Source organism: Heptranchias perlo, chromosome 2 (genome assembly GCF_035084215.1).
Source record: "Heptranchias perlo isolate sHepPer1 chromosome 2, sHepPer1.hap1, whole genome shotgun sequence".
Classification (NCBI taxonomy): Eukaryota; Metazoa; Chordata; class Chondrichthyes; order Hexanchiformes; family Hexanchidae; genus Heptranchias; species Heptranchias perlo.
The window spans coordinates 148,710,865-148,724,790 of record NC_090326.1 but is presented as its reverse complement, the minus strand read 5'-3'; the positions used below and the strand labels follow the sequence as shown (position 1 = coordinate 148,724,790).

At 42.7% G+C, this 13,926-nt stretch overlaps 1 protein-coding gene across 1 annotated transcript in view; it reads left to right on the top strand.

Annotated features, from left to right (window-relative positions):
* nom1 (nucleolar protein with MIF4G domain 1) overlaps positions 1-13,926 on the top strand; it is an 85,861-nt gene that overhangs the window by 57,342 nt on the left and 14,593 nt on the right. Inside the window, exon 9 of the mRNA XM_068008228.1 lies at positions 10,932-11,063. Within this exon, the coding sequence (XP_067864329.1) occupies positions 10,932-11,063 (132 nt within the window). The remainder of the gene's footprint in view (positions 1-10,931; positions 11,064-13,926) is intronic.

Genomic DNA, 13,926 nt, shown 5'->3' with positions numbered 1-13,926 from the left:
TATTGTGAATAGCTGGGGCCCAAGCACCGATCATGGCGGTACCCCACGAGTCACCGCCTGCCACCCCAAAAAAGCCCCATTTTATTCCTCCTCTTTCCTGTCTGTTAACCATTTTTCAATCCATGCCAGTATATTACCACCAATCCCATGTGCTTCAATTTTTCACACGAGGGAAAAACTTACTTGACCTCATCCTCACCAATCTACCTGTCGCAAATGCATCTGTCCATGACAGTATTGGTAGGAGTGACCACCGCACAGTCCTCTTGCAGACGAAGTCCCGTCTTCACATTGAGGACACCATCCAACGTGTTGTGGGGCACTACCCCACCGTGCTAAATGGGATAGATTGAGAACAGATCTCACAGCTCAAAACCAGGCATCCATGAGATGCTTTGGGCCATCAGCAGCAGCAGAATTGTATTCCAGCACAATCTGTAACCTCATGGCCCGGCATATTCCTCACTCTACCATTACCAACAAGCCAGGGGATCGATCCTGGTTCAATGAGGAGTGTAGAAGAGCATGCCAGGAAATGCACCAGGCGTACCTAAAAATGAGGTGCCAACCTGGTGAAGCTGCAACTCAGGACTACATGCATGCTAAACAGCGGAAGCAACATGCAATAGACAGAGCTCAGCGATTCTACAACCAACGGATCAGATCAAAACTCTGCAGTCCTGTCACATCCAGTCGTGAATGGTGGTGGAAAATTAAACAACTAACGGGAGGAGGAGGCTCTGCAAACATCCCCACCCTCAATGATGGTGGAGTCCAACACGTGAGTGCAAAAGACAAGGCCGAAGCGTTTGCAACCATCTTCAGCCAGAAGTGCCGAGTGGATGATCCATCTCTGCCTCTTCCCGATGTCCCCACTATCACAGAAGCCAGTCTTCAGCCAAATCGATTCACTCCACGTGATATCAAGAAATGGCTGAGTGCACTGGATACAGCAAAGGCTATGGGCCCCGACAGCATCCCGGCTGTAGTGCTGAAGACTTGTGCTCCAGAACTAGCTGCGCCTCTAGCCAAGCTGTTCCGGTACAGCTACAACACTGGCATCTACCCAACAATGTGGAAAATTGCCCAGGTATGTCCTGTCCACAAAAAGCAGGACAAATCCAATCCAGCCAATTACTGCCCCATCAGTCTACTCTCAATCATCAGCAAAGTGATGGAAGGTGTCATCGACAGTGCTATCAAGCGGCACTTACTCACCTATAACCTGCCCACCGATGCTCAGTTTGGGTTCCGCCAGGACCACTCAGCTCCAGACCTCATTACAGCCTTGGTCCAAACATGGACAAAAGAGCTGAATTCCTGAGGTGAGAGTGACTGCCCTTGACATCAAGGCAGCATTTGACCGAGTCTGGCACCAAGGAGCCCTAGTAAAATTGAAGTCAATGGGAATCAGGGGGAAAACTCTCCAGTGGCTGGAATCATACCTAGCACAAAGGAAGATGGTCGTGGTTGTTGGAGGCCAATCATCTCAGCCCCAGGGCATTGCTGCAGGAGTTCCTCAGGACAGTGTCCTCGGCCCAACCATCTTCAGCTGCTTCATCAATGACCTTCCCTCCATCATAAGGTCAGAAATGGGGATGCTCGCTGATGATTGCACAGTGTTCAGTTCCATTCGCAACCCCTCAACTAATGAAGCAGTCTGAGCCCACATGCAGCAAGACCTGGACAACATCCAGGCTTGGGCTGATAAGTGGCAAGTAACATTCGCACCAGACAAGTGCCAGGCAATGACCATCTCCAACAAGAGAGTGTCTAACCACCTCCCCTTGACATTCAATGGCATTACCATCGCCGAATCCCCCACCATCAACAACCTGGGGGTCACCATTGACCAGAAACTTAACTGGACCAGCCTCATAAATACTGTGGCTACCAGAGCAGGTCAGAGGCTGGGTATTCTGCAGCGAGTGACTCACCTCCTGGCTCCCCAAAGCCTTTCGACCATCTACAAGGCACAAGTCAGGAGTGTGATGGAATACTCTCCACTTGCTTGGATGAGTACAGCTCCAACAACACTATCCAGGACAAAGCAGCCCGCTTGATTGGCACCCCATCCACCCTAAACATTCACTCCCTTCACCACCAGCGCACAGTGGCTGCAGTGTGTACCATCCACAGGATGCACTGCAGCAACTTGCCAAGACTTCTTCGACAGCACCTCCCAAACCCGTGACCTCTACCACCCAGAAGGACAAGAGCAGCAGGTACAGGGGAACAACACCACCTGCACGTTCCCCTCCAAGTCACACACCATCCCGACTTTGAAATATGTCGCCGTTCCTTAATCGTCGCTGGGTCAAAATCCTGGAACCCCCTTCCGAACAGCACTGTGGGTGAACCTTCACCACACGGACTGCAGCAGTTCAAGAAGGCGACTCACCACCACCTTCTCGAGGGCAATTCGAGATGGGCAATAAATGCCGGCCTCGCCAGCGACGCCCACATCCCATGAACGAATAAAAAAAACACTAACCTCTGATGTGGGACTTTATCGAAGACCTTCTTGAAATCCAAATAAACCACATCCACTGGTTCTCCCTTATCTATTCTACCAGTTACACCCTCAAAAAACTCCAGTAGATTTGTCAAACATGATTTCCCGTTCATAAATCCATGTTGACTTTGTTTAATCCCATTGATATTTTTTAAGTGTCCTGTTATCACATCCTTTATAATAGACTCTAGCATTTTCCCTACTACTAATGTTGGACTAACCAGTCTGTCGTTCCCTATTTTCTCTCTCTTCCTTTTTTAAATAGTGGGGTTACATTTGCCACCCTCCAATCTGCAGGAACTGTTCCATAATCTATAGAATTTTGGAAGCTGACAACCAAAGCATCCACTATTTCCATGGCTACCTCTTTTAGTACTCTGGGATGCAGATTATCAGGCCCTGGGGATTTATCGGCTTTCAGTCCCATTAATTTCTCCAGCACTTTTTTTTACCAGTACTAATTTCCTTTAATTCCTCCTTCTCACTAGTCCGTTGGTTCCCTAGCATTTCTGGTAAGTTATTTGTGTCCTCTTCCGTGAAGACAGAAGCAAAGTATTTGTTTAATTGCTCTGCCATTTCCTTGTTCCCCATTATAAATTCTCCCATTTCTGACTGTAAGGGACCTACATTTGTCTTCACTAATCCTTTTCTTTTTATATACTTGTAGAAGCTTTTACAGTCCACTTTTATGTTCCTTGCAAGTTTACTCTCATACTCTATTTTTTCCCTCTTAATCAATCTCTTGGTCCTTTTTTGCTGAATTCTAAACTGCTCCCAATATTCAGGCTTGCTACTTTTTCTGGCAACTTTATATGACTCCTCTTTGGATCTCATACTATCCTTAATTTCTTTTGTTAGCCATGGTTGGGCCGCTTTTCCTTTTGTGTTTTTGCGCCAGAAAGGAATCTATAATTGTTGCAATTCATGCATTCGTTTCTTAAATGTTAACCATTGCCTATCCACCATCATGCCTTTTATTGAAGCTTCCCAATGTATCATAGTCAACTCACTCCTCATACCTCCATAGTTTCCTTTGTTTAGATTTAGGACCCTAGTTTCGGATTGGACTACTTCACTTTCCATCTTAATGAAGAATTCTATCATGTTATGGTCATTCTTCCCTGAAGGACCCCGCACAACAAGATTATTAATTAGCCCCTTCTCATTGCACAATACCCAATCTAGGATAATCTGTTCCCTGGTTGGCTCAACGTACTGGTCTAAAAAACCATCTTGCGCACACTCCAGGAATTCATCCTCCACAGTATTATTGCTAATTTGGTTTGGCTAGTCTATATGTAGATTAAAGTCACCCATGATTACTGTGGTACCCTTGTTACATGCATCTCTAATTTCCTGTTTGATGCCGTACCCTACTTTACCACTACTGTTTGGAGGCCTATAGACAACTCCCACCAGTGTTTTCTGCTCCTTGGTGCTTCTTAACTCCACCCAGACTGATTCTACATCTTGATTTTCTGAGCCAATATCCTTTCTCACTATTGCTCTGATTTGATCCTTTACGAACAACGCCACCCCACCTCCTTGTCCTTTTTGCCTGTCCTTCCTAAAGATCGAATACCCTTGGACATTCAGCTCCCAGTCTTGGTCACTCTGCAGCCATGTCTCTGTAATTGCAATTATATCATATCCGTTTACATCTATTTGCGCTGTTAATTGGTCTACCTTATTACAAATGCTTCGTGCATTCAGATACAGTGCCTTTAGATTTGTCTTTTTAACATTTTTAGACATCCTAACATTTTTTTTGTGCTATGGCCCTATTTGTCTTATTACCATTTTTTCTTACCCGGACCCTATTTGTTCGTGCACTCTTTTGTTTGTATGCTCAGTCCCTTGCTGACACAATCTGGTTATCCTTACCCCAATCACTTTCCTGCACTGCTTCTTTGTCTTTTCTCTTTAGCATCCTAGATTTCTCTCCACCGGGACCCTCTTTCTCTTCTATCCTCCCCCCCCCCCCCCCCTCCCACCCACCCACCCATCACCACAATTTAGTTTAAAGCCCTATCTACCTCCCTAGTTATTCGATTCACTGGAACTCTGGTCCCAACACGGTTCAGGTGTAGTCCGTCCCAATGGAACAACTCTCTTTCCCCAGTACTGGTGCCAGTGCCCCACAAATCGAAACCCACTTCTCCCACACCAATCTTTGAGCCATGTTTTATTGAGCCTGGTCTCCGTTATTGCCACGACATCATATTCCCATGTGGCTATTTGTGCCTCACCAACCTTGTTTATCACGCTTCGTGCATTTATACACATGCACTGCAAACCAATCTTACACTCTCTTGTACTTTCTCTTAGTCTGATCCCACCTAATACCGTCGTATTTCTTATTCTAGTGCTATCTTTCTCTCCCACTCCTTCAGCACCTTGTTTTTGATTTCAAATGCTACATCCTACACTGTTCCTTGACACACATGATTCAGATTTGAACCAATTTCCACCATACAACAGTGACTACGGTTCAAAAGTACTTCATTGACAGGGGGGGAGGAGCTAAGTACGATTAAAATCACTAAGGAATTGGTACTCAGTAAAATAATGGGACTCAAAGCGTATAAATCCCCTGGACCTGATGGCTTACATCCTAGGGTCTTGAGGGAAGTGGCAGTAGGGATTGTGGATGCTTTCATAATTTTCCAAAATTCCCTGGACTCAGGAAAGGTCCCGGCAGATTGGAAAACGGCTAATGTAACACCGTTATTTAAAAAGGGTAGTAGGCAGAAGGCTGGAAATTATAGACCAGTTAGCCTAACATCTGTGGTGGGTAAAATTTTGGAGTCTATTATTAAGGAGACAGTAACAGAACATTTAGATAAGCATAATTTAATAGGACAAAGTCAGCATGGCTTTACGATGGGGAAGTCATGTCTGACAAATTTGCTTGAGTTCTTTGAGGATATAACGTACAGGGTGGATAAAGGGGAACCAGTGGACGTAGTGTATTTAGACTTCCAGAAGGCATTCGACAAGGTGCCACATAAAAGATTATTGCTCAAGATAAAGAATCACGGGATTGGGGGTAATATTCTGGCATGGGTGGAGGATTGGTTATCTAACAGGAAGCAGAGAGTTGGGATAAATGGCTCATTCTCGGACTGGCAACCAGTGGCCAGTGGTGTTCCGCAGGGGTCGGTGCTGGGTCCCCAACTCTTTACAATCTATATTAACGATTTGGAGGAGGGGACCGAGTGCAACATATCAAAATTTGCAGATGATACAAAGATGGGAGGGAAAGTAGAGAGTGAGGAGGACATAAAAAACCTACAAGGGGATATAGACAGGCTGGGTGAGTGGGCAGAGATTTGGCAGATGCAATACAATATTGGAAAATGTGAGGTTATGCACTTTGGCAGGAAAAATCAGAGAGCAAGTTATTATCTTAATGGCGAGAAACTGGAAAGTACTGCAGTACAAAGGGATCTGGGGGTCCTAGTGCAAGAAGATCAAAAAGTTAGTATGCAGGTGCAGCAGGTGATCAAGAAGGCCAACGGAATGTTGGCTTTTATTGCAAGGGGGATAGAATATAAAAATAGGGAGGTATTGCTGCAGTTATATAAGGTATTGGTGAGACCGCACCTGGAATACTGCATACAGTTTTGGTGTCCACACTTAAGAAAAGACATACTTGCTCTCGAGGCAGTACAAAGAAGGTTCACTCGGTTAATCCCAGGGATGAGGGGGCGGACATATGAGGAGAGGTTGAGTAGATTGGGACTCTATTCATTGGAGTTCAGAAGAATGAGAGGCGATCTTATTGAAACATAAGATTGTGAAGGGGCTTGATCGGGTGGATGCGGTAAGGATGTTCCCAAAGATGGGTGAAACTCGAACTAGGGGGCATAATCTTAGAATAAGGGGCTGCTCTTTCAAAACTGAGATGAGGAGAAACTTCTTCACTCAGAGGGTAGTAGGTCTGTGGAATTTGCTGCCCCAGGAAGCTGTGGAAGCTACATCATTAAATAAATTTAAAACAGAAATCGACAGTTTCCTAGAAGTAAAGGGAATTAGGGGTTATGGGGAGCGGGCAGGAAATTGGACATGAAGCTGAGTTCGGATCAGTCAAGGCCCTGTGGGTGGCGGAGAGGGCCCAGGGGCTGAGTGGCCGGGTCCTGCTCCTACTTCTTGTGTTCTTTAGATTTGTGGTTGGGATCAGATCAGCCATGATCTTATTGAATGGCGGAGCAGGCTCGAGGAGCCGATTGGCCTACTCTTGCTCCTATTTCTTATGTTCTTATAAAGCACTTTGGGACTTCCCGAGGTCGTGAAAGACGCTATATAAATACAAGGCCTTTTTTCTTTTTAAGTGGATGGATGGGCAAAGGAATGGCAGGTGGTTTTTGATACATTTAAATCCATGTAAGATGATCAGTGTTAGAACAGGAAACAATTTGTTTACATGATAAAGGGTGTCCATTAACAAAGGTGGAAAGATATTAATTGATATCAATTTCCAGTCAATATAAAGCAGTTTGCACAAAGTCAATCAAATATTAGAATGTTTCTCAAAATTATTTGACTGCAAGATGAAACAAGTTAATTTAGTCTCGATGAGGTCAGTGGTGAGAACAATTGTGTGCAATTTTGGGTGCTGTACCTTTTATAAAGGGCATTTGTACATTAGAGCATGATCAGAGAACAGCAACAAGAATGATTCTGGGACTTAGGGCTCTAAATTATGAGGGACGACACACAGAGCTGAATTTCATTTAATTTGAGAAAAGTTGATTTGGGAAGAGGTAGGACTTGATCTTGGACTTCAATATGCTGACAGGCATAAATAATAAAGATGTAAACTGACTACTTAACTTGGACTGTGAGCCCAGAACTGGAAAGTACAAGTTCAAAATAATTAAACTTCAAGTAAGACTGGAAATTGGAGTATTTATTTTCTCCTGCAGAGTTGTGCATATGTGAAACAGATTTCCCAACAAATGTAATGCAGTGCCAATTAACTTCTTCAAATAAGGGCTGGATTTTTTTAAAAATCTGATCAGGCACAGATTAAAGTTTATAGGGATAAGTATGAACATTGGAAGTTTTAAGAACAAGAGGAGTGCCATTTTTATTCACCGTGATAGTTGGGACGGTAGCTAGCTGCTTCTAGCCCTGAAGTGCCAACTGATGTTTCTTAATAGTACTGTTTTTATATTTGTTTCTTATGCTGATTTATGTTAGCGGATTGCTTCTATTCATTCAGCCGTACAAGTTTACAAGTGAATTAGAATGCACTTACCTGAGAAGTTTCTTCCGCTGAAGACAAACATGACTGCGTGCAATATTTGTTTTATCCCTGTGAGCATTATGTCTGTCCTTAAAGCTGGCCTTGAGAGCTAAATGCTTACATGTTAACAGTTTAAGCGATGTCAGCAAGAAAAACCTTCCATTATACACCAAGTTACATTATTTACTGCAAGTTAAATTGCATTTTACCTCTGTTTAACATATCAAGATATTGGCACTTAGCTGTGTTGTAAAGATGCCATTTCACATTTCCTCTAATAATTTAAGCTAATGGATATTTTGTGATGTTGATTTTAAGATGAGTTGACTGAAAGGCTTTAATAATCCTAACAATGTAATAATGTACTTAAAATTGTTTTATTAAGAGGTAATAGTTGTGGAGTAACTCGATGTAACACTAGGCATCACTTCAATGGAATTAAGCTTGCCTCCATTCTTTTCCTCTCAAACCGGATTCCAATGAAGACAACATGCACAACCACAAAAGAATTATAGTTCCCTCTAATTGAGAATTATTTGAGGTTGGGATCTCCATTTTCCACCATGGTGGAGGCAATACCTTCCCTTTCCTCAGTTGATGATAATCTCACCAAATTAAATGGTAGTAAAAGGATTAATTTTACTATTAAATACAGTGCAACCTGATATAACAGTGTAAATATCTATTGTGATCACTCTCAAAACTGGCATGATACCTCGGTGGGCTGCATGATAAAATTAAGAGCAGTTCTTTATTCTAAATGACAGTGTTTAGTCTAGAAAGTGTCATCCAAATCCAACCAAAATATTTTGGCAGTACAGAATCTGCACATTGAAATTGTTGAGTAGGACAAAGATAGAACAGGAGTTAAAGTTCTCAATTGGTGAAAGGCCAATTTTACTAAGCTAAGAAGTGATTTAGTAAAAGTGGACTGGAAACAGCTACTTGAAGGTAAACCAATGTCAGAGCAGTGGGAAGCATTCAAGGGGAAAATTCAAGGGGTGCAGAGTAAACATGTTCCCACAAAGAAAAAGGGTGGGGCTGCCAAATCCAGAGCCCCCTGGATGTCAAGGAGCATACAGGGCAAGATAAGATAGAAAAGGAAAGCAGATGTCACACACCGAGAACTCAATACTACAGAAAGCCTAGAGGAGTATAGAAAGTGCAGGGATGAAGTTAAAAAGGAAATTAGGAAAGCAAAGAGAGGGTACGAAAAATACTAGCCGGTAAAATCAAAGAAAACCCAAAAATGTTTAATAAATACATTAAGAGCAAGAGAATAGCTAAGGAAAGAGTAGGGCCGATTAGAGACCAAAAAGGTAACCTATAAGTGGAGATGGAAGATGTTGGTGTGGTTCTTAATGAATACTTTGCGTCTGCCTTCACAAAAGAAAGTACACAATAAATGGGAGGATACTGAAAGGTGTGGAGGAAGTGAGGGACCTTGGAATGTACGTCCACAGATCCCTGAAGGTAGCAGGACAGGTAGATAAGGTGGTTAAGAAGGCATATGGAATACTTTCCTTTATTAGCCAAGGCATAGAATATAAGAGCAGGGAGGTTATGCTGGAACTGTATAAAACACTAGTTAGGCCACAGCTTGAATACTGTGTACATTTCTGGTAACTACATTACAGGAAGGATGTAATTGCACTGGAGAGAGTACAGAGGAGATTTCTGAGGATGTTGCCAGGGCTGGAGAATTTTAGCTATGAGGAAAGATTGGATAGGCTGGGGTTGTTCTCTTTGGAACAGAAGAGGCTGAGCGTTGATTTATTTGAGGTGTACAAAATGAGGGGCCTAGTTAGAGTGGATAAGAAGGACCTATTTCCCTTAGCAGAGAGGTCAGTAACCAGGGGGCAGAGATTTAAAGTGATTGGTGGAAGGATTAGCAGGGAGCTGAGGAAAAATATTTTCATCCAGAGGGTGGTGGGGGTCTGGAACTCACTGCCTGAAAGGGTGGTGGAGGCAGAAACCCTCAACTCATTTTAATAAAAGTACCTGGATGTGCACCTGAAGTGCCGTGACCTGCAAGGCTACGGACCAAGTGCTGGAAAGTGGGATTAGGCTGGATGGCTCATTTTCAGCTGGCGCGGACGTGATGGGCCGAATGGCCTCCTGTGTCCTAAATTTTTAATGATTCTAGACTGGGACTCTTCAGTGAGTACTCACTGGCAGTACATGAAATTAGAATTTTCCACGCTAGCAGGTAGCCCCACGGTAAATTGTTTTCATTCCATCTTAACATGGGAAATTTGGATTATTTGCTTATTTAAGTGCTGCTCAATACCACTGAGAACACTTCAGAGAGTTCCCTTCTTTCTCAGCTTTTTCAATGTATATAAGTACAAAATATTTTGTTTAGATTTCAATGGCACTGGAGAGCAAAGGTGTAACAAAATGTCATTGAGTCATTTTATGTGAAGAACTAACTTTACCAGTGCTCTCCTGACTCCCACCAAAGAAATTCTGTATAGTGGGAACACAGATGCTCAAGGTGTGCTGCAGCATTTAAAAAGGGTCCTGGATTCCAATCTGGACTTAACCTTCAACAGGATCCGTGCATGCAAACCTTTAGATGACTTCAAGGATATTTCCACCCTTTCAGTCAGGTGCCAATCATGGAATAGCATATTCCAAAAACTCTTTCTTACCACTGTCATTTTAGAGCCTGGAAATTTTTGAATGCAATTTGTGTAACCAGGTTACTACAAATTTGGTAACTGAAAATTTAGAAAGATTTTATTAGCAAAAGATGGAATGCACTCTATAACCTGTTCATCTGAAAGTGGGAGGGTTTGTTCTGTTGAACTGGATTAACAGACTAAAACTATCTAGTCAGAGAACTGTATTCTCAATCGTGCTGATCTATAAGGGTAAGGAATCTTACAACACCAGGTTATAGTCCAACAGTTTTATTTGAAAATCACAAGCTTTCGGAGGCTTTCTCCTTCGTCAGGTGAGGAAGGAGAAAGCCTCACCTGACGAAGGAGAAAGCCTTCAAATAAAACTGTTGGACTATAACCTGGTGTTGTAAGATTCCTTACATTTGTCCATCCCAGTCCATCACCGGCATCTCCACATCAGATCTATAAGGGTGTTTAGGTTCATTAAGCACTATAGATATTTTTCAGATTTCTCTTTTGATCCTTCAACCCTAAATAGATGACTTTCCAATTCAGCATGTGGGATCGCTTCCGAGAATTGAAGAGCATGACAAATATGGCAACCACAAACTTGGTTCATCTCCTCGTTCACCTTCTCGGCAGGAAAGTGGTGTCTCTGTCCATATTTAAGGTGAGTGCTTTCTGAATATAAAATCATTACTCTTCCAAACATATTCCCTTACTGTACAAGATATTCAGTTCAGATTTGACGTCTTCCTTACTTTCATACCCAAGTGTCATTAGGTCACTCAGGTAGGTTATTGAGCCCTTGCTAACTGCGTACAGCATTATATGCAGGAAAAAATATTGCTGTATTTTCCAACAGAAAGCCTTCCTCAGAGAGAGTATTGGAGAGTTCCTTGCATAAAACTTTTATATATAGCCTTGTTACCAAGAGATCTGCTGCAGAAGAGAATTTTTTATGCAAATCTTACATATTTTTCTTCCTGGAAAAGTATGAACCAAGTTTACACAGAAGTGAGAGAGCAAATGATGGTGACTTAGCACAGAGTGTAAAGCGTAAATGGAGTTTTCTTATCAGGAAGATGTGGAAGGGAAAATAATGAATCAACATCTGATGTGTGTGAAAGGATAATCAGGGAGTCTTTATTTCATAAGTAAATCATAAAACCACTAGAGATGTAGCACGATGCCAGATTGCTTGAGCTGATGACATTAACATCAGAATGACTAATCTCTCATTTATACTGTAGAGCCGCCCATTTGAAAAGCTTCTCAAAACATATGACCTTTTGTAACAGGAAAAGAAACATGGTTGATGTGGCAAAGAAAATAGGACAAGCTAATACTAGCCTCTCTCTTCTGTGCCACGGAAGTCACAGTCTTGGGATTGCTATGATAACTTAATGATTTTATCCGGTCAGTTATTGAGCCACAAATGTCAGCACATCTTCTAAGTTTGATTCCTGGCTTGTGCTATGTTAGCTGATCTCAACTGAATAACAATAAGGACACTTTGGTTGCCTTCCTGGGTTAGAAGGGAAAAATTGACCAAGGAGTCCACTCCTGAATGCTAGCCAGTAACTCGCTACTGGAAGTGCACGTGCACGAGTTGATGTTGGGTGAGAACTCAATATGGCTTGGTTGTGATGATTCCAAGCATCAAGTAGCCTGCCAATACAACCCTGCAAACTCATACTCACTATCAAGGTTCATGCATGAATAATGCTCGCTTGGGTGAGTTGGTGGGCAGCCAGCCATCTGTGGAACCATACACCAGCAAGAAATTGGTGAGGGGAGAAAAAAAAAAGTAATAATCACAGCTGATGCTTTAACCAAGGAACCACTCACCATTTGGTTGAAAATAAAACTGAGTGCAGTATTTTTTGATTGTTTTAGCATGCTGAGAGGAGCTGCAGTCAGGTAGATTCTATTCCTATTTAGAAATGTTGTGACTGGAGCAGAAGTAGGAGCAAAGTGGCCTGGCAAGGCTACTATTAATCCCTTACTACAGGTTTACTCATAGATCAATCACGTAATATATTTGGGTAGCAGTATTACAGCTACAATCTTCAAACAGTTATGGCCGTCTACAGTGTATAGGAATCACTCAGTTCGGTAATTCTGAATCCAAAATGGAGTTGAACTGAGAGATGATTTTGAGAAATGGTTTCCAGGAACTTTATATGTATTTTGTCCTGTGAACACAAGACTGTTAAGCGCAGTATTGCACAAATAGGAGCTCCAGATTCAAATCCCAATCTTGGTTGACAATAGCTTGCATTTATATAGTGCATTTAACATAGAAAAATGTCCCAACCTCCTTCACAGAAGTGTAATCAGACAAAAATGGACACTGACCAAAGGGTCTTGAAAGGGGAGGGAGAGAGTTGGAGAGTTTTAAGGAGAGAAATCTGATGCTTAGGGCGGAGACGGCTGAAGGCACGGCCACCAGTCATGGAGTGAAGGAAGTAAGGAATGCACAAGAGCCAGAATCTGGAGTCTAAGCTCCAACTTTCCCGAGGCAGCAATTGCCGATCATGGGATTTCTTTGTTGCTTGGATTTAGTGTCACTGGCAGTGTGGTTCAGTTATTGCTTTGCTGCATAAGAACAAAAGAAATAGGAACAGGAGTGGGCCATACGGCCCCACGAGCCTGCTCTGCCATTCAATAAGATCATGGCTGATCCTCAATCTCAATTCCACTTTCCCTCCTGATATCCCTCGATTCCCTTAGAGCCAAAAAATCTTTCGATCTCAATCTTGAATATACTCAGCCACTGAGCATCCACAGCCCTCTGGGGTAGAGAATTCCAAATATTTACGACCCTCTGAGTAAAGAAATTCCTCCTCATCTCAGTCCTAAATGTCCGACCCCTTATCCTGAAGCTATGTCCCCTAGTTCTAGACTCTCCAGTCAGGGGAAACTTCCTCTCTCCATCTGCCCTGTCAAGCCCTCTTAGAATCTTATATGTTTCAATGAGATCACCTCTCATTCTTCTAAACCCCAGAGAGTACAAACCCAATCTACTCAATCTTTCCTCATAGGGCAACCATCTCATCCCAGGAATCAACCTAGTGAACCTTTGTTGCCAAATGTCATATTTCCAAATTTGCTGACAACACAAAACTAGGTGGGATCGTGAGGTGTGAGGAGGATGCAAAGAGACTTCAAGGTGATTTAGACAAGTTGAGTGAGTGGGCAAATACATGGTAGATGCAGTATAATGTGGATAAATGTGAAGTTATCCACTTCGGAAGGAAAAACAGAAAGGCAGAGTATTATTTAAGTGGTGATAGATTGGGGAATGTTGATGTACAAAGGGACCTGGATGTCCTTGTACACCAGTCACTGAAAGCAAACATGCAGGTGCAGCAAGCAGTAAAGAAAGCAAATGGTATGTTGGCCTTCATAGCAAGAGGTTTTGAGCACAGGAGCAAGGATGTCTTACTGCAGTTATAGAGGGCCTTGGTGAGACCACATCTGGAGTATTGTATGCAGTTTTGGTCTCCTTACCTAGGAAAGGATATACT